This window comes from Corvus brachyrhynchos, unplaced genomic scaffold, assembly GCF_000691975.1.
Source record: "Corvus brachyrhynchos isolate BGI_N302 unplaced genomic scaffold, ASM69197v1 scaffold142, whole genome shotgun sequence".
Classification (NCBI taxonomy): domain Eukaryota; kingdom Metazoa; phylum Chordata; class Aves; order Passeriformes; family Corvidae; genus Corvus; species Corvus brachyrhynchos.
The window spans coordinates 750,130-774,464 of NW_008237226.1; the positions used below are offsets into that span (position 1 = coordinate 750,130).

Here is a 24,335-nt window from a genome sequence, read left to right on the forward strand (position 1 = left end):
GGGGCCCGGCGCTGCCTGCCCCGCCCGGGACACCCTGCCCTCGGGGGCTCCATCCTCTCGAGGGGACCCCGGCCCTTGAGGGAGGGGGGACTATGCAGGGTGCCCTGTTCTCGATGGGGAGGACAGAGGTGGCCTCTCTTCTCCCGGAGCCCCTTCTCTAGCCCGGCGTGTCGGCACCAGGTGTCCAGGAGCACGTTGCGACGGAAATAAGGGATCCCTGCTCCTTCGTGGGACCAGGCAGCTGCTTCTGGAAAGGCCATGATTTTGTGTTTGTTATTTTGAGCTGTGTCTAATACAGACGCACCACTGCTGGAGATGGGATCGGGATCAGTGAGGTGCCCAGGACGATAACCCCATTAGCCAGGGTTTCCCACTGTCATGCACATGGACTTGGTTTCATGGGCCATAGTTAGGTGAATAGCTGAGCCATGTTCCAATATGGGCCTGACCATCTGAGGCTGGTATAACATAAACATGACAATTGAGTATGTAATTTGAACTGGTATAGAGAGTTCACACCAGCCCATGTGCCCAGGCGAGTTTTTGATCTGGTACAAGGAACCCTGGAGATGAATTTGCTGAATTGTTAAAGCACGGCCTGGGTGACCTTCAGCAGGTCCTGTAGACTGTGAATTGGCTTCCTCAAATTGAAAATTGAGGTAGGGCTATTGATTTCCTTTGTAAAGTACCCTGGACCTTACTACTTTGAAGTCCAGGTTTCAACACACATTAGTATAATTTATGAGAATCACCATAATAATTTTAACTGTAATTACAATCCTTCAAATCCTTCAGTCTTCAGGAGCATTAGCAGAGAGCATTGTCATTGAAAGATCAAGTGGAAACCTGCCTTATCTTGCTATTTTTCCTGGGAGCTATGGAATATTAAGAGGATGCTTTGGGAGTGAAATCCATTTAGCATCATTTATTTACTTGAAACATACTCACAATTATCAGAGTGGCATTTTTTCTACTATCCTGTTTTTGCTTGAATGTGTATATATGCTTTATTTATAAATATAAATATATAAAATATAATGTATTATATATAAAAATACACAACAAAATAGGTTCCTACATTGTTCCTAACCACCTATTTTGAGGATGTATTTTCTTTATTTCCAGAGACATTCTTAGAATACTAAGAGGAAAGTATAGCTTTGTCTGGAACTGTAGATGTGAGAGTTTTTGTAGAATAAAAGGAGTGTGTTATGCCTTGTATATAGTGTGCATGCTAATGGTAACGTGCTGCTTTTCTAGTAGCCAGATTTCCAAAGTGATGGCTAGCTATTACTGGGTTCCTTGCCGGCTCTGTGGCTCACACGCATGAACGCACTGACGCAGGGATGGCTTCAGTAATATTGAGCCGACGGCAAGGAGTTGAGAAGGGTCCTTGCTTAGAGTTCCACAGAAAGCAGTTCATTTCTACAACTTGTGAAGGTTTCCAGAGGCAAATGACCCCGAGCACGTGACAGCTCAGGGTAAGTACAGGGCTGTGGCTAACACAGGAGCCAAGCGGGGAAGCTGAACTGGGGTACATTACCGAAACCGAACATGGCATCCTGGAAGAGGCTTCTTTCCCTCACTGTAACCTAAGTCTTTGGCACCAGAGACTGTCTCACCAAGAGCTCTCTCTGTCTCTTGTACCACAGGTCAATCGGCCACCACAGCTAGCCATCCATGTTTGTTGTATTGTAGACAATTTCCATATTTCCATAGAAAGTGGACTGGTTCCTGAAAGTTAGCCTACATCATGGTTCCTTCACTCTTTACTGAATTATCTATCTGTGTTCTTGCCATAATAATAGATGTCTTGGGGCAGTTCAGTAGTGTTGTGCAATTTTTAATAAATTATAATGCTAGATGTGGTATCCTGTGAATTTCCACCTACGAAAACATCACTTGCAACTCAGTAAATACTTAAGAGGGTGGGAATGCGTCATTAGATTATCAGACTACTCTTTTATCCAAAAGGTACACAGAATTAGTGATGCCCCAGTGGATAGTTACTACACACATGAAGTCTTGAAATCATGTCACCTATACAGTGGAGTTTGGAGACTGAAGGATTTAACTAAGTCCCTTGTATTATTATTTCCTGAAAAGGTAAATTTGCTTCCATGTTTGCTGTTTCTGAATTTGCTGAACAGAACTGCTTCAGTGTCAGTCTTTGTTGTAATTTCTGTTCTTCTGGGTTTACATTTGACTGAAGAAATTGCAGTAAGTATGAATAGTGAGACTGAGATTTTTCTGTAGTGGTATCAGCCAAAGCAGATGAAAGGACTGTAAGTAAGGACACTTGCATTATTTTTTGTGTAAATGACCCTAACTAGTGCAAAATGGTCAAGTACCAATTGAAATTTGTGAAGTGAATAGACAAAAAACTATTTACATTACAGTTAGTACAACATTTTCCAATTTGGATGCTTATTTTTCTGGGAAGCTTATGAGAACTCAGCCCATAAGCATTGTTTTGTCTCAGGAAAGGTCCAAACCATACACTTCTAGATGACAATCTTGGTTAGAGTCTTGTTAAAAGTAATAGTCAGGCAATTTGAATAAAAAGGGTCCTACAAAATTTGCACTGAATTAAGTATTAAATGACAGGTTATTATATAAAACTGTTTTTGATTAATTGGATTTTGTTTGGGACCAGAGAGATACTTGGGCATTTGATAATTTTTACTGTTTTTTAAAGTCCTTTAGACATCTGGATTCAGCTTGCCTACACAGTTTATGAAGGAACAAAGTAAGGTCAAGGAACATTGAAGTGTTTGCTTTTACGTGCAAATAAAATAGAAAAGAAGTGAATGTTCCTCTGTAAGTACTTCAATAATGGGTTTCTTATATGTTTTTGGCCTATATATGTACATGAAACCATGCTATTTGAAAAGGTCTCTGATCCTATCCTCCATTTAACAACTGGCAGATTGTTCAGCGTCTTCCTTTTAAATCATGTATAGAAATATTAGAAGGGTTGTGGTGGTTTTTTCCATATAAATATGAAGTTTGAAAGAAAGGCCTCCATTGTGCCAGTGCTTTCATAAGCCAGATGCACGATAGATGTAGATTATATATAATAATGTATTATCTTGGTATGGTTTCTTGTGAATCTTTAAGCCAAGAAAAATAATAGGAATATGTTGAAAACAGAGGGAGCATGGAGTATTTCAGTGACAGCATCCCAGGAAAGCCTTGTTTTACAAAAGGGATTTTGCAGCTCTGGCAGGCTAGTTCCTCGCTATGTTATGGGGTCAGTTTATGGTGAGTTCAGCTCGTCCAACTTTCTACTTTTCTGTGAAATTACCAGTGTGTCAATTGGCAAATAGGTATTTTTTGGGAAATCTGATGCTGACTTTTCTACCTTGATGCCTTTTTTCACTGTGTTCTCTCAAAAATTTGGTTTTAGGACAGCTTGCAGGATGAGGATGTTTGTTGTTTTGGCAGCTGTCATTAATGTAGAATGCATTTGGCACCAAATAGTATGCAATTGGTTTTGAGATTGTCCTTGCTTACAGTAAGAAATAATTGAATTTTCACATATTGATGGACGTTTATAGTCTCTTTTAAGTGTTTCTCTGTAAAGAGTACGTAGAAGTTATGAGTACATAGCTTCATAGTTGAATCATGTTCTTTTTGACGGTGAAGGGAAGGTTGTTCCTGAATTTAGGTTTCAGTCTAAAGCTGAAAAATAAAAGTCTTGGGGATTTTCTAGCTCTCTGTTGGTCCTTTAGCTATAGATAATTCAGCATATGCAGAATTTCTGGGTTTAGATTTTGAATACTTTATAATAATATTTTAACACCAAAACTTGCAAAAATGTACAATTTAGAAAGTTTAGCTTAGTTAAAGTCAGAAATCAGTGAGTCTGTTCATATTCACACTCTTGAGAGATTGAGGAAGCTAAGGGATGGAAGTGCATTTCTTTTTTCTTCCCACCCTGTGCCCCAAACCTTTTGGGATTTATAAAGATTGATGTTTAAGTCATATGTGTCTAAATCTATGATACTTTTTTTATGTGTGTGTGAGTGAATTCATTCTTTATAAAGTGCAGAGTTTCTGCAGTGAAAAATAGTGTTTTATTTTTAGAAAATCTATGGCTAGAAATTCATTTCCTTAGCAACTTTCCATCAAACAAACAGCCTGCTCTTCCTCCTTCCCAACCAAAACAAACCTAAACTGGCTTATTAATTTAGGCAGTTTTCCCATGAAAGATGGGTTCCACATCTCTGCCACAAGCATTTGTAATTCTGCCAGGTCCCTGAAAAAAGTATTCTTGCATAAAGAATTAAAGGACATTCTTTAAAAAATACCATAATTTTGCAGTGATAAAGTTGGTTTTCCTCTGCAGTTGTTATATTTCAATTTAACAGAGTAAAAATTTCTGTCTCTTGTGCTCTGTCATACATGTTTATTCATTTTATTTGATTGTCTCTGTGAATTGCACAGCATAATAAATTGGTGTGTGTATTTACACTGAGCATAGCTATCCCACCAGGAGAGGCAAAGGAGACAAAACTGACACGGAGCTTTAGGTTTCAGCACAATGCAAAACAAAAATATTGCTGGTTTGAGCAAGTTTTTACACCTAAACTCAATTTAATGCTTCTCCGAAATATAGCCCTTTGTAGCACAGGATGGTGCCAGCTGTGCTATAGTGTAAGTTTATAAAGTTTATATGGCTTAGCATGATCAAATCCTGCACAAACAGAGCAGTGAAAGAAGTTGCTAAGTATCCTGCAGGAAGGAAGTATCAAATTTACTGATAGTCGTGATGACTGTAGCCATGGACAGTTCAGCCTAATCATTTCAGCCAAGAGCTGACAAATGAGAAGTTAAATCTTTGTTCTCTGTTTTAAAAGGAAACAGGACTGACAAAACTTGTGACTAATCTTCCCTTTTCCATCCGTTTCTATATACCTGTTAGAATAGATAATTTTTCTGGCTCCTGTTTTCCAATATGCTGAAATCCACCAAACTGCCCTTGCTATAGCACAGTGTATTTCATGTGTTCTGTTGACATTGATGACTCTATTGCAAAAGTACAGTAGTGAATATAAACAGATCTATGTTAATTTTAAGGTCTGCAGAAACACATGACAAAGGAATCAATTCTGAAGAGGAAAAAGACAGCTATTGTAACATCAGAAATTTTATTTTTGTCATTTGACGGGACACTCTTCGGGTTTACTTTTTCAAATCAGAAGCTAATGCACGCATCCTGTCTTCCTTTGTTTCGAATGCATCACCTTCCAATCATTACAGCAGTGTCCTTTCCCTCATGAAGGACAACTCCATATCTGAAAGGGCTTGTAAGCGTTGTGTATTCAATAAAGCAGAGAACTGGGACCCAAAGTGTGATTGCTGCCTCTTTAGGCAGTTAAAGAATTTCTGGGTCTGAGCTGTCTGGGTCCAAGAGGTTTTAAGCTTTAAGTGCTAAATCAGTACATTACTTATAGAATGATTCAAATTTGATTTCACCTGCTTTCAGCCAAAACAGAATATTACAATGTAGTCTGCCTAAAAATAAGTCATAACACCTCCCTGAGTAACTTCCTCATCATGTCTGTGGCTTCCGTTTAAACTATGTCGTCTTGCTCAGAAATGTAAAGTCTCAGCTCAAAAACTGGTGTTGAGGAATCTTGCAAATCAAGTATTCCAGCAGCCTCTTAGTTTCACTTAGGAAATGTGTATTATGTTTTTTTTAGTCTGAATAAAATGATACTGTTTTCTGCATTGCTGTAATTCTCTTAAATAGCTGTGTTTCGAAAATTGGATGTACTTGTTTGGAGGGGGATAAAGAAGTCTCCAGAGTTGTGTCTCTTACTGTATTGAAGTTCTGCTGTGTTTTTTGGGGAGTTGATTTAACATCCCTCCAGTCAGCAATTCCTGAGTTGGTTTTGTGCCTTTCATCAGTGGGGATAGTTAAACACAGTCTTGATTCTGTTTTTCTGAGATTCTGCTTTCAGGCTTATTTTATGATGCATTCCTTATAGTAATTTTCAAGTAGTAAATGTAATTGCTATAGCAAAGCAGAATACCACAGTTTGATATAAAGTTATTTAACTTTCAGGAGAAGTTCTTTAAAGATGTTGCATTTTCACATTGTTTGAAATTTACACAAGCTTTTCTTTGTTAGGTTGAATGTGTGAGCTGCTTGTCTGCTCAAGCTCCTTCATGCGTTTCCAGGGCATTTCCACACAAATACGCTTAATCAGCTTTTAGAGGAAGCCTGTTCTGTAACAGGAATTCCCAAGTGAGCTTCAATTTTTAAATTAAAAGGAGAAGAAGCTTTGAAAAATTTATCAGGTCTTTGAAATGGGAAGAGAGGATCTCAGGTGGAATACTTCAGGAAAAGTTCCTGTCTTTTTTCCATGCTGGTTTACATCTCTGGTTTAGACTGAACTGTATTTCAAGGAGATTCAATAGGTTACTATTAGCTATGTCCTCTCTTCCAGTACTTCCAGGCTTTTGGAAATCCCCATTAGCTTTTTCTTCTTACATGGATGCAGGGAGATACTGGATGGATGACAGTAAAAAAGATGAGTATCTGAATCATGAGTTGTGAGAGAAAGCACACAGCTTGCCTTCCCAGTTGCCAATTTTAAACTCTGTGTTAATTTAGATAATAATTTGAGGGTCTTGATTTTTTAAATTTTATTTAATTTTAATTTTATTTTTCTTCTGTAGTACCTGAAAAACACAGTAAGGGTTAGCTTGTCAGGATGATTTGTTTTAAGAACTGAGGGAATAGGTGAGAAAAGCAGTCTCTTTAACAGTACTTGAGGTTTGTTCCTGTTACTTAGATGCTGCAGCTTTGTTTTAGGAAGATGCAAGTGTTGGTTCTTGAATACGTTTGTAAATTGAGACATTTTCCAGCTGCTTTTCACGCTAGGTGTCAGTGTTAACATACCTGTTCTGTAATCTCAGGTGTAGTCTTTCTATTGTCCTTGTGGATACACCTGTATTTAGTTCTCAGTTACAACTTATGGTCAAAAGGTCAAGACAGTAATAGCAAATAATGATTTGTATGTTGACCCCTAATGGTCTGTAAATATTTATCTTGTGAAAATCCTTATCTTTTTGCCCTCGATTGCACCAAGTAAACCCGGAAGAACCAGCTTTGTCCTTGTTAAAATGTCTGCTGCAATCTTTTCAATACCCAGATTTCTCTTTCATCTTAGTTTTGACTAAAATGAGCTTGAAAATCTGAAAGATAATAGATGGATGGTAACTGCATCATTCAAAATTAAATCCACTGAGGTCATCCCAGTTGGGCTTTCATCTCTCAAACTGTAAATAATTAGCTGACTAGCAGTAATTCATAAGCTGTCTCATAAGGTCATTTGTTAATGTGTTACTTGAGCATATTGTGAGATTATTCAAAGGCATGTGGCTATTTGCCTTGTTTCTTTTTTTTTAAATTGCCTGTGTTTCATCTGAGGCTTTGTAATGCTGACCATAATGTAAATATCCTGGTGGTTGAAACTGATCTTGGGTATCAGGAGGTGGGGTCACTTCTCTGCCTGCAGCTGTAACAGTAACCACAGCCAATCTTCTTGGATAAAAAGCCTCAGTGAAGGTATTGTGTTTAGTAATAACAAACAGTGTGACATGATGAGCAATGGAGTAAACACTGCTCTTTTTATCTCTTTGGCTTCTGTAGAGCCTATTATTCTTTTACTCTATAAATTAACAGTTGTGTATTTGCATCATTTTTAGTGTATTTTTATTTCAGGATTTTAGCTGTGAGTATATTTGTTACACTGTCCTCTCTTCAATAATACCTCTGTGCAAGAGAGGAGAAGCTGCCAAGTTTGGTATTTTGGAGACCTTTAACTCAGAGGAGGCAGCAGTTGAGTTTGAGGCCTAAGGGTTTACTGAAATGTAAGCACAAATGTTTTTCAGGCAACTTAAAAGTTTTATTGGAAGAGTAGACATACATCAAATATATTGGTGCCATTTTTTCATAATGAGAAGTAGTGCTCCTCTAAAATAACACACTTAGTTCTTGTAAGTTGTGAGTGGATAAGGCAGTGGCGGTGGGGCTTGGCAGGTTGACTTGGGGTTCTTGTAGCCAGGGAATTTGCTCGCCACAGAGACCTGCAGAGTGCAGGTAGAAACGTTGTAAAGGTGCACCCTGTTTGGAATTTATTTATCTACCAATTAAGTGCACAGTTAACTTCCATCTCTGGATATATATGGAAGGGAAGTATTGCCCATATGAGTAGAAAAACAGTATGTTTTTAATTCAAAGTTTCAAAGACAACACAGCAGAGTTTGATTGTATAATTTACCTTTTGTTTTTGAGTGTAGCTGTAACACAACTGAGCAAATACATTCTTCTAAGAGTAGTAAAGATTAGATAGAGTTTTCAAATTATTTTTTTAATTTTAGAAAGCTGCACATATGCAGAAGTTGTTGCTGCTGTTGATGTGAACACTCTTGCCAATGACGTTTATAAGCACAACTTTCCCAACACGCCGTTATGGGCAAAGACTATTGAGGTGAGTAATTAATGTATTTTTACTGTAGTCGGGGATTTGTAGATGTAAGTTGTTTTCACTGTCCTTATTAGTAACCAGAGAAAAACAAATATTTATGTTATTATGAATGAAGCAGTTGTACAATAACTTTGATTTCTTGTACTGTGGTTGCTTGTTGAAGTAAGAGGGATATTCATACTGCAGGCTTTTCCTTAAAGTCTTGCGTGCTGCATCAAGAAAGGTTACATAAATGTCAAGAGGAATGCTTACCATCAGTAAAGGAATGTCAAAAATCATATTTTTAGATTAAAAAAATATTTTCTTGTACTTTGAAAGAATTTAATTAAATTACTTGGGGCCTTTGTTTTGTAGTTATAGTTGAGCTCAGAAAAACACAACAAAATATATTAGGTGGAACAGTCTTACATTTTTTTAATGGGTTCAATAGATAAAATGTTTTAGGAATTCTGTCACTTTCCAAATTATTTGAAAAATAACTAAGTAAAATTGGATTCTGTTTTAATAAATGAGAGGCAAGGTAGGCATGGAGTTTTGCCTGGATTGAGTTATAAATTACTGTATACTTTTTAATCTTTTATGGTTTTACAACATGACAGTAAAAGATACTTTGTCTGTTTTAGGACAACAGCTTAAGTAAGAGTTAAATAGGTGGCTAAAGGTTAAATGCTTATTCAGCACTCAACAGTAACCAGCTAAATGATAGTTTATATTTTAATAATGGAAAAAGAAGAATTCTTGCCTGTGTCATCTTATAGTAGACGGGAGCAGATTATTAGTCAGTAACATCTTCTTCAAATTTAATGGAAAAAAATAGCAGTTTTTGTCTTGTTTTCTGAGGTTAGTTATGTTACATTTGCTATATAGATATCCTTCAAAATAAGTAAGGAGTGATTTCTTTGTCCAAGTCATAGTTATTTGATCATTGTCCTTCTTTCCTCCTGGCCCCTTAGTATGTTGACCTTCTAGTGTTGGTGAAAACTTAGTTTAGAGGAATTTGTGCCTGTGTAATTAATTCCTACCACAGACCTAATTCTTTCTTTTCTGAGCAGAAATATTTTTGCAGAGGAGAATTTCAGCCATACAATATCCTTGAATATTTTTTACTGGGCAAAAACTAGAATGAAAAAAACTTTACAGGATGCATTGCCAGTGAGCTCCTAAGAGTGAAAACCCATAGTTTGGATCTGTAAAAATTATCATGTTTACATTTGAGCTACTTTTATTCTCAGATATTTTTTCACATATTTTGAGCATGTGAACACTGGTTTTGATGTACAAAGGCTTCATATCTGAATAATGATACTTTATTTTCGGGAGAAATAACAGGTCAGTATCTACTGAAAGAGACACTACATGCCTCAAAGAATGAGCAGATAAAAACCTCAAGATTATGTATAAATACTACCTTATTAGTGTTTTGTTTTATATTCAAAGCAGTGAATGCATATTTACATTTTATGGTTTGCCAAGGTAGAAAAGATTTTGAAATTACTAGGTCAAATGGGATATGAGGTAGTTTTTTGCATACAGTGGCAATAACAGGGGTAGTTTGATCTGAAAGATGACTCGAGAGTTTTATACAGTTCACAACACTCAACATTCTTCTGGTTTTTTCTGTTTTCAGGGCATAACACTGCAGGAGTTTGACAGATTATCTTTTGATATGATTTTGATGAGTCCTCCCTGTCAGCCATTTACAAGGTAGTTACAGCACACTTGGGAAAGAAGTGCAGTTGTTGCGCTATGTACGGTCAAAGGAGAAGTGTTTTCAAGAGTGACATTATGTGTGGGTGATCTGTGTGTCTTTCTCTTCCTAAGCAAATGTGTTGTAGCTCTGTTCACCACGATTACTGAAATGAAAGAAATGCAGCAATTTGCATCTTAATTGTTGATCACGTTTCTTGCATATGTGTATGTTAATTCAGTTTAAATTAAGTAAGCTTCCTACAGCACCAATTTTGTGTACTGTATTGTTCCTCTACTAGTGAAATTTAGTGTTTAGGAGTGCTGCCTTTCCTTTTAGGTATCAATCTAATATTTTCCTGGGGCAACTCCAGAAGGAGTATTGGAATTTCTCAGTTCTTCATGAGACTTAAGCATGTAATCTGGTTTTATTTGTACTTTGAAAATTGCACATGCGCACAGATAGTTTATTCTTAAGAATATTTCTATTTTAGCCAAGACTGGAAGGATAATGGTTTTGAAATGATTTTGTGGATGATGAAGAGAAAAACCTTGCTGATTAAGGACTGAGTTTACTGAGATGTTATTTCTCAGATTAGCTTGTAATTCATATCATTTGACAGCAGTGACCAGTGGAGGTAAGATTCTAGTAACTGCACTCATGCAAAGTAGTAGCTTCATGAAAAAAGTCTGTTGATGGTGGTAGCACTGATTGTGTAAGAAAGTATATCTCACTGAATGTTCTAAGATTGAAAAGAAATCCCTGTAAAGTGGTGCTGATCTATACAAATGAATTAGTGTAAACTTATGATGTATATAGGAATAATTTCTTCAGATTCTTTTCTTTATAATAGGATGAAAAAAATAATCTGTGTATGACTAATTTAGATACATGGTAATGCTCTTCTACAAAGTTTTTATTCTTTTTTTATGAGCTAATGCAAGTATAAGCTAGGGAAACTCAGGCCTGGAACCATTATCATTTCTGTAACCTACATAATCTGTCCAGTTTAATGTTACAAAATTGGTTCCAAAGTTATTCACGTGGGGCTCAATGCTACTAAATGGTGAACAATGAGGTTTTAATTAATAGAAATAATTTAATATATTCAGTGCAAAATAGCAGGGTATTCCCAGAAACCCAGTGGGGCTTTTTTGTTCTTTCAGAGCCAAGTATGTTCAAAGGCTTTGCTGGACAAGACCAGAATGCTAAAGGCTTTGCAGACTGGGCAGTGGATTTCATTACTGAATGCTTCAATTTTAACCTTGTTGTGAGCTGATGGATTCCGGGGGCAGACTTCCATTCCTTAGAGCATCTTTCAGGACACTGCCTCTGTGAGCAGGTCCTCCTGTCTATATGTGATGCTTTTGCAGACTCCCCTTTTGAAACTCAAAGCAAAGTGTCATCATTCTGTAGAAAAATGTCAGTCTGCTCTGAGTAATACGCAGGTGTTTTTTATTCTTTCTTAGAATTGGCCTGCAAGGTGATGTAGCCGATCCACGGACAAAGAGCTTTCTCTATATCCTTGATATTCTCCCAAGGTATAAATGGACTTCTACCTCAATTCTAAAGCCTCTTTTGTAACTAGGTTTTGTTGTAACTAGGTCTTCTATGTTTTAGTGAGACAAGTCATCTATTAATGTTTTAGAGGGATACTACTAGTATTGTGCTGTATTCTGTGTTTGTTTTCACGTGATCATATGTAACTTACAAATGCTTGTATTTTACTAATGCTGTAATCACTTCATAGTTGCTGCATATGCTTTCATTGTCTGTTTTCCTTTTCATTGCATGTCTGTTTAAACTGTGCCTATATGATAAATGAAAAAAAGTTCTTTTCAGTTCAACATCAAATTTGCATTGATTTTATGTAGAAGCTGGAGTAGATTATATAATAGTTTGCCTATTGGTCTCATGGAAACATGGAATTTTTTTAAAATACCAGGTTACAAAAGCTTAGATTCAACATATAGTCATCTTTTGAAGATGTACCATTTGAAAGTTAGTTTAAATGTATTATAGACTGTACAATGCAATGCATCTTCCAACCCCTTCCATTCTTTCTTAAAGTCTTTGTTCTTTTTGGTGCTGCTTCTAGATATCTTGAGGCCGATTGTGTATTTTTGGTTTGTAGTACAATCTCTTGTTTTGAGTAGTAATACTAAAGAATTTGAATAGCACTGCATTGTCTGAACAGTTTCCTTGTCTTTGTATTCATATGTCATTTTTTGCCTGGTCAGATCCCAGTTCCTAATAAAACAGCCATAATTATTTGTATTAATGGCAGTCTTGCTTCACCTGGAGACTAGGACAGCTGTTCTCTATATATTCCTCTAATAGTTCATCATGCTCTCAAGATTGGAGAAGGACAAAGGGATGTTTGGTGTCTCTTTTTCTTTTACTTTTTTTTTTTACATGAATGGTTTCAGCACAGAAGGAAACCAGTACAAAAAAGCCTTTCTTTCAAATTGCTGTTAACACTGGGAGAAAAGCATCTTCATCCTTCTTCTAGAAACTGTGTGCAGCCAACAACATTAAATGGAACTGTGCCTTTGCCCTTGTTATAAGCAGAAAGAGAGCACAGACACAGAAGGGCTGAGTGACTTGGCAGGGCCATACGTAAGAAATCTGTGGCAGAGAACACAAAACAAATCACAGATTCTGTAGCCCAGTAAGTTAGACAATTCATGAGTAAAAAGAATGGTTATTACTACTCCCCTCTGGCAGGGATACAAAATTAGGGAGAGAACGTGGGTTGTTTAGATGTTGCAAAAGATGTCTTTTGTGGAACAGGAAATGTAACACAGGTTTCCAACTGATCTTTTAAAATGATAAATAAAACCTGGCAGATAATGTGTAAGTTAATAATTTGTCAGAATAATAGTACCTTTCATATCCTTAAAGGAATCCTGACCTGGAGATTCCTTTCCATTAAACAGAGACATGGTTAAGAGGCTGGCTGCTTTTAGGACATTGTAGTGCATTAATACAGAAATATTGTTTCCCAGTTGCTGTGGGCTTAGCTGGATAAACAGCAGAAGCTTCTCCTTCTCAAAACCAAAGCTTTAGACACTCCAGGATATACATTTTTATCATGACGATGCAAAGGACCTGGGCTTGGCTGTCTCACTTTTATCTCAACATCCCAGGAGACCCTGCTAATGTTCCTTATCTCCTTGGGGAGGGTTCTTGAAGCAGCACCTACTCTAAGCAGTCATTAGAAGGTTCAACATGATGGCTTCTGTAGAGTTTCTCAATTCCAGTGGATTTGTGTTTTACTAAGATAGTGCTTGTGTGTTTTTTGAATATGATACATTTGTGAGACATTGAGTATGGAGTACTTCAGCCCCCAAAAAAGGAAATTCTTGTTTTAGGAGTTATCCCTTTACATTCTAAATTGCTATGGCATGCATGCAGTTTATAAAAATTGTAAAATAATTTCTCATCCCTTGGATGTACTTACCTTTTGTTCAGCCTTTTATAATGACATATTGCTGAAATGAGGCTCAGAGATAGCCTGGGATGACAAGTACAAGAGATAATGGAAAGGACAATTTCAAGGTCTAGAAAGTCCTGGGAAACCGTTGGAGCACCTAGCCAACAAACAAAGTCCAACCCAAATGGTCCAGATACTGTCTGTTTATTGTGTCCAAGCCATAACCTGGGGAAATCCAGTGCTAAAACATCCAAATGCTGCTTTTACAGAAACATTTTTAATGTGAATACCTGCCAAGTACTTAACAGTTCCTCTTTGTACAGTGATTACTTGCCTTGTGATCTGTCGATCCCCTATAAGAGCTTGCATTGCAGGCTGTGCTCTGGATTCATTGCAGAAAAAGAAGTTTCATAGTAGGCAATGATGATGAGTGTGAGTAGACATACCAGCAGATATATTCTCCATTCCTCTGCAAGGAACTTGGCTGGTGTTGCTTTTTCTTCAGTTTAGTATTATTTTTTCACTATTATTTTTACTATTTTAAAATTTGGCATAGTTTTTTGTACATTTTCTAGTTTCTTGTGAGATGCATTGGTTCTTTTAATTCATGTGATGTCTTTAATTGGTGGTAATTAAAACTGTGCTAAAACAAATTCTGCTGTGATTTGTTCCAATGGAAGTCCAAAGTCACTAACTTCAGTAAGCATGGAGCTGCTGTCTGGGAGTATTAATATCCTGCTTCTGTATGTTGTTCTGAAATCCCAGTGTGTGACAGACATTCTGTGTCTACATTAGCCTTATTAGAGAATTAATCAGTGCCACAAAATGTTCCCAGAGACTTGAATCTGAATCATCTATGCTTCTAAATTGTTGAAACAGTCCCTGGCACAGTATGGGCCTGTGCATTTCTCCAGAGATTTAATATGCTGCTTTTGGAATGTGCCTATTTCCAGAGCTTTGCACTGGTCTTGTTAAAGCTCAGACACCTCCTTCCCTTCCCCCTATCAAAATAAAATTCAAGTATAGAAAATTGAGAATATCTGCAGTTTGAACTCTAAGCATGTTGTGTTTCTTAAATCAGTTGAATGAATGCTGGTTCTGATGTGTTGTCAATTAGGCTGATGTGACATTTTGACATTTATTTCAGGTACAAGCACTTGAAAACAACAGTTTTATGGCTAAGTAGCAGATGGTGTTCCCCCAACAATTTTATTTCCTATTACACACTTAATCTGTTGAATAATAATCTTGTGCTTTAGGAAATGAACAGTGATAAACATTTTCAAAAGTACATGCATGGAGTACAAGAGGGTACAGCTGTTCATCCGAATATAAGTGGGGTTTGTGGTTTTTACCAGCAGTCCACATTTTTAATTCAGTTTTGTTTTTTTAAGGATGCTAAACTTTACAGCTAGCATGATGTGGAAATACTTTGATCTTTCTGGTAGCTAAAGAAATCTGTAGATGCATATACTGTGTTTTACATCTTGTTACTCTGATTTGTTTGATTTTTTTTCCTTGTAGGCTTCAGAAGCTTCCAAAATACCTACTTTTAGAAAATGTTAAAGGATTTGAATCCTCTTCTGCAAGGTAAACTCTAATTAATATATGCAGGTTTTAGTTTGCAAAAAGGATATATTCTTTAGAAGGAGTAGGGATTTATTCTTTAGAAGGGATTTTTATTTCCTAGAATGGGAGTTAACAAAGTAGCTTGAGATGGGACAGGAATTAAAATCTTAGGTTGTGAAAAGAACTTGCTAGATACCTGTTTATTTCTCTAAGTGGGTAAAATACATTGCAACAGTATTTTATTTTTAATTTCATTTGATGATTTGATGAGTATTTGATTTGATTTGATTTGATGATCATGTTTCCTTTAGCAAAGGTCAGTATTAGTTTTCAAGGAAAAATAACAATTGGTGTAACACTCAGAGGTTTCAGGGGCTTAATGACAGGAGCCCATAGTATCTTTGGTATCTTGTGTTAAGGTCACAGAACAGTCTAGGGCCTTTCTTGAGTACCTTTGTTGATAGCGGATTATCCCTGTTTCAGGGCTGCCATCAAATGGTCCAGAGATACAGTAAGATTGTATATAGTCTTGGTCTGAAATGTGGAAGAGGAAAGTGTCACTACAGTTACCTTATGACAGCAGGAGCACTCTCCTCTCTTGTGACCAAAGCAGGAGAGAGAGAGTTGCAGTCTTACTTCTCAGCTCTTGCTGGAATAGAGTAGGATCTTTCCATAGCATTCCTTAAAGAACCAAGAGAACAGCCACCCTGCGTATCATGCTCTTAGCAAATCTGGCAGGCAGCTGGGAGTCATGCTCAGCTCTATCACTGGTTAAGTGTTCATGGTCCTGTCTTGTAGACCCTGGCATTCCCTACGCTGTGCCTTGCTGGCCAGTGCTTGGGACAAGCTGTACTTCAGAAAGCACCCCAATTAGGATGCTTGTTTTCTCTTAGGACACCTGGGATGCAGTCTCCCATACAGTGCCAGATACAGGCCACAGCTCCTGCCTTTTGTACAGTTCCAGCCTAGTGCAGTCTGCATGGAATACAAAAGAAAAGTCTTTTTAAGATTGTCTCCCTTACAGTCTTTTTCCATTGTTTATAAACTACAGTCCCACCTCCCTTTTATAGTCAAAGCCACTGATTTTTGTCATCCCATGACTTAGCCTTTTTGTTAGGCTTAACTGGTGCTGTGTATGCGAGCAGAGGGAAGTAGTGAGCTATTTGTAGTGGTTTTAATCTCCTGTTTTATGATTCCAAATAAAGAGAGTATCTTGCCCTCTGATTACTTTCCTTGTTGACACACTACAGTTACTCTGCTAGAGATGGGATATTTTTTGAAGAGGCATTTGCACTGTAGTATGAGTGAGGTGCCTTTGAATGTATAATAGTCTGTAACACTGAACTTGTACGTTGTCTCTCAAATTCAGAAATGGATGACATCATATTGGTAATTTGCTCCCCAATTATTTCAATGAATGCTTTGGTAAATATGATGTTGAATTTAATCTGTTTTTATTTGGGATAAACAAAGGGGCTAAAGACTCTGTGAAGGGAAAAATTGCTTTTTGATTCTTTTCAGAAATGAACTTTTGCAAACACTAACAACATGTGGATTTAAATATCAGGAATTTCTCTTATCTCCAACTTGTGTGAGTACTAAAATTGCTCTAATATTATTTAATAGTTCAAAGTGCACTGAGTGCAAGAACATTTGAAAATGCTCTTTTGTATTAGAAAAGAAAGTCATGCCCAAAGCTGAAGATACACTTGAATGAGAAAACCATCTGACATGACTTCTGATTTCTCATACTGGCATAATCATATTGCTGTTTGTATTCAGATCCTAGTTCCATATTGCTTTGCTGCCATTTGATATTTTTAAGAAGGCATGAATTTACACTGTAACCAGGAAGGTGGTTTTCCCTGCAGGAGCCTCATTGCTTCAGAAGTGCTGTGCCTCTGAATTTCCCAGCACAGAAAATGTGACTGTTTCTTGTGGGAGGAGGAGCTTTGTTTCCATGTTACCCTGGCAACTAAAAAAAAGTTTGAGAGAGATTCAGATTGTGCAAGACTAACTGGAATCAGTGAAGTACCGTAAATATTTGAAAGAAGCTGATAGAGTGTAGCTTGAAAACCAGTTGTGGTAGATTTATTAAATTGTTAGGTGTCTTATAATTCCTTGTTTAAAAAGGCAAAGAGAAACCCTTTTGGTTTTAACAGAAAACAGATAGTATCTGTCCCAAGAAATCGTGAGGCATGTAAATTTTTCATCTTGCACCACATAAAATTTTGTTCGCATTCATATTCATTTATAAAGTAAAAGCTACAAGATGCAAAGAATAATTGCTCACTTGGTTCTCTGGAAGCACGTAGGTATGGAACTTAAAAGTATGTAGGTATTATCAACTAATACCTAGAGAATACCCTGGAAAAAAGAATCCTTCAGGGTGACCTAATTGCAGCCTTCCAGTACCTGAAGGGAGACTAAAAGAAGCACAGAGAGGGACTTTTTACAAGAGTCTGTAGTGACAGGACAAGGGGCAATGGCTTCAAACTAAAAGAGTAGGTTTAGATTAGCTATTAGGATGAAGCTCTTTATGATGAGGATGGTGAGGCACTGGAACGGGTTGCTCAGAGAAATTGTGGATACCCCATACCTGGAAGTGTTCAAAGCCGGTTTGGATGGGGCTCTGAGCAACCTGATCTAGTGAAAGGTGTCCCTCCCCACAGGAGGGGCCTTTGAACTAGAGGACCGTAAAGGTCCCTTCCAACACGAACCATTCTTTGAGTCTGATTCTGTCAATACTGATATCTCTGAAGTCACAAAATATATTAGTATGTTGTAGTTCTGTTACTGCATGTAATGTCAGATAACTTGTATGATGCTATAGACCACTTTTTCTCTACCTATCACATGGACTAAAGGCTTCTGAATTTTGGTTACAGCTTGGCATTCCCAATTCTAGGCTGCGGTATTTTCTAATTGCGAAGCTTCACCACGAACCGTTTTCCTTTCAGTCTCCTGGCCAAGTGAGTCTATTCGTGTTACTTGAATTTGCTTCATTTGATGAAGATTGAAGGTTAAGTTTTTGGTTTAGTGGTGTGTGTTGATGAATGGAGAAGAGGACTGAGTGATACCAACAGAAAAGTTAAATTCTGCCTCCTTTTTTCAGCCTGGATATTGAGTTTTGTAAGGACTGATGTGCATGTCTATGGCTTAGATGGCTCTAAACAGCTGGGAGATGTGTTTTCTATGCTGATAGTGGCCTGCTCCATTTTTTACACACTTGGAAAGGTCTTTTTGCAAAGGCAATTATTTGTAGTTTTTCCTGACATCATTGGTGATAGGTCAACAAATCCTGATGGTACTGCTTTTGAAATCTTCATGAAAATAACATCAAAAGGTTGCTTGCTTTATTCTGAGCATCTCTGAAGGAATTCTTACTTGCCGTATGGTGGAATGTCAAGTTGTTTATTAAATGCAGTTCTTTAATTTTATTTTTGTCACACTTTCTTCTTAGATATTGACAAGATTCCCAGATCAGGATCCAGAAGATTTACTCAAGGAAAAAGTTGCCGACGAAGTGGGTGAAACCAGTTTTTCTTTGTCCTCTGAGGAGAAGAATCTGGATCCAAATATTGGTCCAGATTGCAGCAGCAAGAAGAATTTACCAAAAGGGGCCTTTCTATTTAAGCTTGAAACAGTAGAAGAAATGGAAAGGAAATGTGATCAGGATAATGATTCCTCTATTCAAATGCTAAAAGACTTCTTGGAAGAGGAAAATGAAGAAATGAGTCAGTATTTCTTACCACCAAAGTCCTTATTGCGCTATGCTTTCTTGTTAGACATTGTTAAACCCACCTGCCGGAGATCCACATGCTTTACAAAAGGGTAAGTTGCAAGAAAATGTCTTGCTAAATCATGTCCTGAAATTTTAAGTGTATTTTCACTTGTGTCCTGTAAAATCACAGAGAGGTGTTTCATCAAAAAATTCTAGGCCTTTGAGAGAAATCTCCTTATATAGTGTGCTTGCTGATCTAGTGGAATGCCAGCATGAGAATCTATCTGGCAGAACATCATGTGCCCACTCCAAAAAGGCATTCACAAAAGACAGTTGCCATTTGTTGTTGACCTTCACAGAAGCTTAATTACCCCTGAGGAAATATGGTTCCAGTAGACTGGTATAGTGCTGATTCATTAATGAATCGCTTTATATTGCTCAGTGAAGTTACAAAGTGTCATGCATGACAGAGCCATTCCTCATTAAATCTGTCTCCACTGTACATTTTATTGATTTCTTGGATTTTTCAGCTATGTAGATCAGAATAGCTGTGGATTGTCATGAAACCAGTTAGGTTGCTGCATTACAAATCATATTTGATGGAGCAGAACATCAGTGCTTTTCTGTCTAGTAGTTTTCTGATTCGTACCATGCAATTTTAAGTTTGACTTCTGGAAGTTGGTGAGTGTTCTGAAACTCTGTGGACAACTGGTGAGAAGCTTTTCCACTGAATGTATTTGTATTGAAACATTCCAGTTGGAGCCTGGAAATTTTTTGGAATTTTTAATACTGATAAATTTTTCTAATTGGATTGGTTTTTTGAATTCACTGAATCTTTCAATAAGATGGCTTGGATGATGAGTTAAAGCTAATCGTAACTTTTTTTTAATTACCAGAAATTAGGCTGCCAGATAGACAGAATTCCTGCAGATTTTTTGATTTTTAACTTTTTTGACAATAAAAAAGAAGAAAAAGAATTTCAAAAGTTCAAGATTTATGCAATGGGAAAGGCCTTCCCCAAGGTCTCATTGACATATATGTATGTGCCTTTTCTGCCCTCATTCTTTTGAGTTGTGGGAGAGTCATCATCTTCTGGAATCTCTTTCTTAACTAGAATGGTCATAAAAACCCCTTAGCCAGAATGGTGTCTCATGTGTCTTATCTGTGCCTTAAGTGTCATTGAAATTAATTGCCCACTTGTGGTTTCACTAGAACACGTCATGGTAGCTTGTGGTCACGTTTATCAAAATGACACTGAAGGAGGCTCCTGAGTAGTTAATACAAAGTCTCTGTATGTAGTGGTGGGAAATCTGACACCAGGGGAACATGACTCTTAACCCTCTGCTGACATGGAGGTAGTTGTGGTGGTAGTTCTGTCTGATTTACCATCTTTGTTCCCTTTTTCAAGAGCCTTTGGGAAGGAAGGTTGCCAACATGTTTCTCAATGTAATCATCTAATTTACAGCTTTGCATTAAGAGAAGATTTATAATTACATCTCATCGAAGTCACTTTCTGAGGCCAAGAATAAGTCCCTGCTGTATCTATTCCAGAAGTTTTGTTTTTATGTTTCTCTGAAGCTTGACATTTTGGAAAAAGACCCCTGAATGGGGTGGAACAGCACTCCAAGTAGTACAGAGAATCCCTCTGCTGCCATGCCTGTCTGGTGTCTTTCTTCTAAGTCACACTGACCATCAGCTTTGAGAGTGGGAGAAAAATTTCCCTCTTTTCTCTTTGGATTTCACATATTTCTAGCAAGGTTTAGTGATGGAAATAATCTGGGTATGCCTTCTCCAGTCCTTGCTGGACTTCAAACACTGATAGTTCATCAGTGATTTTGGCTATATCAGTATGTCTTCTGAAAGGCTTTGGTGGAGTATACAGCAAAGTGTAATGGCCTGTGATGCATGAGAGATCAAGCACGTAATTCTGCGTGCCCTTCTGACACTGAATTCCTGGGCACTTAGTGAATGATTGCTCAGTTCCATGAGACTACCAACACCGTGGTTTCTCTTTGGAGTATGTTTGTGGTGACTGAAGTTTTGAGAGGAAATTGACTATTTTAAAGGACAGAGGAAATGAAAATTATATCTAACTTCCCTAGTTACAATCATTCTGGACATACTTAAAATTTTTGATATGCTATTGACAAGAGAAGTGATACCTTTCAAAATAGCGTAAATATCAATTACAGAAGAGCTTTCTCGCTTTGTGGAAATTACTTTTTGTCAGTCATAATACAGGACACAATATAACCATAAAAAATACACGTATGAAATGAAAAGACTTTTTTTAAAGCTTACAGAAATGAAGGAGGGAGGGAATCTTGAAACAGATGAAAATTGAAGACTGTAATTTCTTAAGCCAACTTCTTTCATTATAACTTGGAATGAAATGTCAGAAGATCAATACATCATTTTTTTACTGTGACAAAATTTAATTATGTTCTAGGTCTGAGGTAGGAATGTTAACTTTCCTGTAGTCAGCAGCTTCAATAATAATTAATAACAATCCAGCTAGCATTACATTAGCCGTATGCCCACATTTGTGTTAAAGCACCAACACACACATGCACATACACACATGGCCATCAAACCACATGGACACCAACTGGATTTTTGGGGGGAGGGGAGAGGGAGGGGAAGGGAAGGAGTTCTGTACTCTAGTGCCAGTTATTTAGACAGGAGCATTTATTTCTCTGAATAAAACTCTTCAATACCACTTAGAAATTTACCTCAATTATTTATTTTGGCTCAATTATATTAAACTGAAATATCACCAGATGCTATATAAGAGGAAGACAAGGATTCCTCAGTGCTGTGTGTGCATTACATTGTTAAACTTGGTGTTAGGGAATTTCCGGAATGCGACTAACCAGCTAAAGATGATGTATTTACAACACAGTTAAATTCCATATGTATTTAATCTGTAACAGTGTTTAGGTCTTCTGATCTTGAGGAAGATTTGTAACCACTTTGTTTTAAAATGAGTGCTGCTCTGGCTGTTATTGGCAGAACTAATTGTAGCTTTTTCAGCTGAGGATGAAATACTCAAGATTGAGCCATGCTGGGTCATTTTGTCTTGTGCTGAAGGGAGAGTATTCTTTTATTCACTGTGGAATTAGAAAGGCTTGAAACATAACTTCTGCCATGCTTTAGGAATGGGTCCCAAGTGGAACAAAAGACCTTTATAATTGTCCTTACAGTTGTACAGATAAAACTAGAGAATAGTATCTGTTAACAATTGATGCAGACCACATCCCTCTAACGCTGGGGATCTTCTGAAGTTGTTCCACAGTGCAAAGCCATCTGTTGTCTTCACTCAGTCACTTTCTGTTCAGAATGTTCAAACTGCCATAGTTAGACCAATAGAGCATGTTTCTGAAAGTCCATAATTATATTTAAATGACAGCCTTAAAGAGACTTCGGAGTAAACAATTTGTTATGCAATCAACCACAAGGCATGCAGAGCAGCTATCATAGGTTTCAGAATGTAAGTTTGCTTACTGTTTACTTGGATTTAATTTTTTTCTTCTTCGTTCTTTCTTCTACTGCTCCGCATAGATGCCTGGCCATCTGCCTTCCTTCAGTGGAAAATCCACAAGCAACCAAAAGTTAAACCTGACTGAACCACTTTGTTCCTAATGCTTTGACATGAAAGCTGGAGGCTCACACTAGTGGTCCTCCTTTGAATAAGGAGAGCTAATTTGAACCCCTGGGACCATTTGACCTTTAACATACTTTGCCTTTTATGTGAAATTGTTTTAGGCAATGTAAATGGCTGTTTTTGGTGGTCCTATGCTTGAGTTCCTTGGCTTTATGTAATTGCCATATATAAGGCACTAGTGTGGATGAACCCTTGTGCACTGAGTGCAGACTCATCCCCAGAGTGCACATTCAGAGGGTACTGCACTCCAGGGGTTAGCAGTGTTTATAACAAGGCCTTTTGCTTTATCTGTCCAGGAGGCTGTTTGTTAATCAAGGCAAAGGAACCTAAGTAACCTCCCTGCATCTTTGCAGTTGACAGTACTGTGAAATCCAGTGAAAATATTAATTTGAGATTGTTTTTGTCGTTGTTGAGGTATGGACACTATGTAGAAGGGACAGGCTCAGTTCTGCAGACAGCAGTAGATGTAGAGGTAAGTGTGTAGTCTAACATATTAGAATGACTTGTTTTAAAACTCTAGACTTGTTTTAAAGCTTGGAGTTTTTGTCTTCTCCTTTGTTATTCTGAATATTATAAGAAAAAAATCTTTCAAATGTACATTTTATGGCAACTGAGTTTCCAATTGGTTTACTTTGTGTTCCTAAATAGCAGTTTGTTTAGACCAAAATGATATCTGTGTCTCTCTGTGAGGAGAATATGAGTTGCAGTTATTTTATTATGTGTCATGTCATACAGAGGTTTTGTGGGGGCATGTGAAAACATTAGAAATGACTGGTTCTGTGGAGAACCTACAGCACAGTGTTGTGAATCGAGGGCCGTTTTTTGTACACAGATGATTCAGTAAATATTGTCAGATGTTTAACATGTTTGAATTTCAAACTTACGGTTTATGTGGGAAGAGTATTTTGAAAAGTTCTACTGTTGATACTAAGTTCATGACCAAGTGGTGTTTAGGTATTGGGGAAGATAATAAATGTACTGGTGAATCAGCATTCAAAGATATTTTTCACAAAGCCTGTTTTGTACACAAGCCCTGCCTCCTGCACTTCTGTGCTGGTCACTAATATTATAGGGCATTTCTAAACATAAAAAGAATGCAGCTCAGGAATTCAGAATAATCTCAAAGCAAGTGTATTAAAACAGCTGCATCCATACAACTTAATGTGTATGAATGGTCTGCTGTTGAGTTATACTGAGTCACTGTCCTTTGCCATTAACAAATGTTTGTTCTTTGATTGCCCCATTAAGTATTGGTATAGCTTGGAACTGGAGGAACAAATTATGAACATCCTCATGGCAACATTGATTTCTTTCTTGCAAGTCCATGTGTTGAGATGCTGGCTGCAAAAATAGAGTATGAATGACACTTTCAAGCAAAACATGTTATTATCTTTGTCACTTTGATAATTAAGGAAATATTCTGTTAAGATGTGACTGTAAATTTTACATATTTGGCCTGCATCAGTCATATCTCTTGTTTTTTATATTCTTCATAGCTTGAATCAGTGTTTAAGCATATTGACAACTTACCAGAAGAAGAGAAGCTTATGAAATTGTCAACACTAAAACTGAGGTACTTTACCCCAAGAGAAATAGCAAATCTTCATGGATTCCCTTTGGAATTTGGTATGTGCTACAAAGCACCTCCTTCTACATTATTCTTCAGAAATGCCAATGTTTTTTTTTTTTTTTTTTTTTTCTGGGGCTAATCCCTTTTTTTTTTTTTGCATTTTTTTTCACCCTCCTGTTTG

General features: G+C 37.2%; 1 protein-coding gene across 3 annotated transcripts in view; it reads left to right on the forward strand.

The window, feature by feature from the left end:
• TRDMT1 (tRNA aspartic acid methyltransferase 1) overlaps window positions 1-24,335 on the forward strand; it is a 40,733-nt gene that overhangs the window by 11,193 nt on the left and 5,205 nt on the right. The window contains exons 1-11 of one of the 3 annotated variants that reach the window (XM_017729216.1): window positions 1,034-1,481; window positions 1,975-2,820; window positions 8,398-8,507; window positions 10,132-10,208; window positions 11,661-11,732; window positions 15,152-15,217; window positions 16,718-16,787; window positions 18,085-18,168; window positions 18,660-19,030; window positions 22,999-23,056; window positions 24,081-24,210. In XM_017729216.1, coding sequence (XP_017584705.1) covers window positions 10,171-10,208; window positions 11,661-11,732; window positions 15,152-15,217; window positions 16,718-16,787; window positions 18,085-18,168; window positions 18,660-19,030; window positions 22,999-23,056; window positions 24,081-24,210 — 889 coding nt within the window. In that variant the 5' untranslated portion in view covers window positions 1,034-1,481; window positions 1,975-2,820; window positions 8,398-8,507; window positions 10,132-10,170. Of the gene's footprint in view, window positions 1-1,033; window positions 1,482-1,557; window positions 2,821-8,397; window positions 8,508-10,131; window positions 10,209-11,660; window positions 11,733-15,151; window positions 15,218-16,717; window positions 16,788-18,084; window positions 18,169-18,659; window positions 19,031-22,998; window positions 23,057-24,080; window positions 24,211-24,335 lie in introns of those variants that run through there. The other 2 variants (XM_017729217.1, XM_017729218.1) reach the window with 2 other exon arrangements.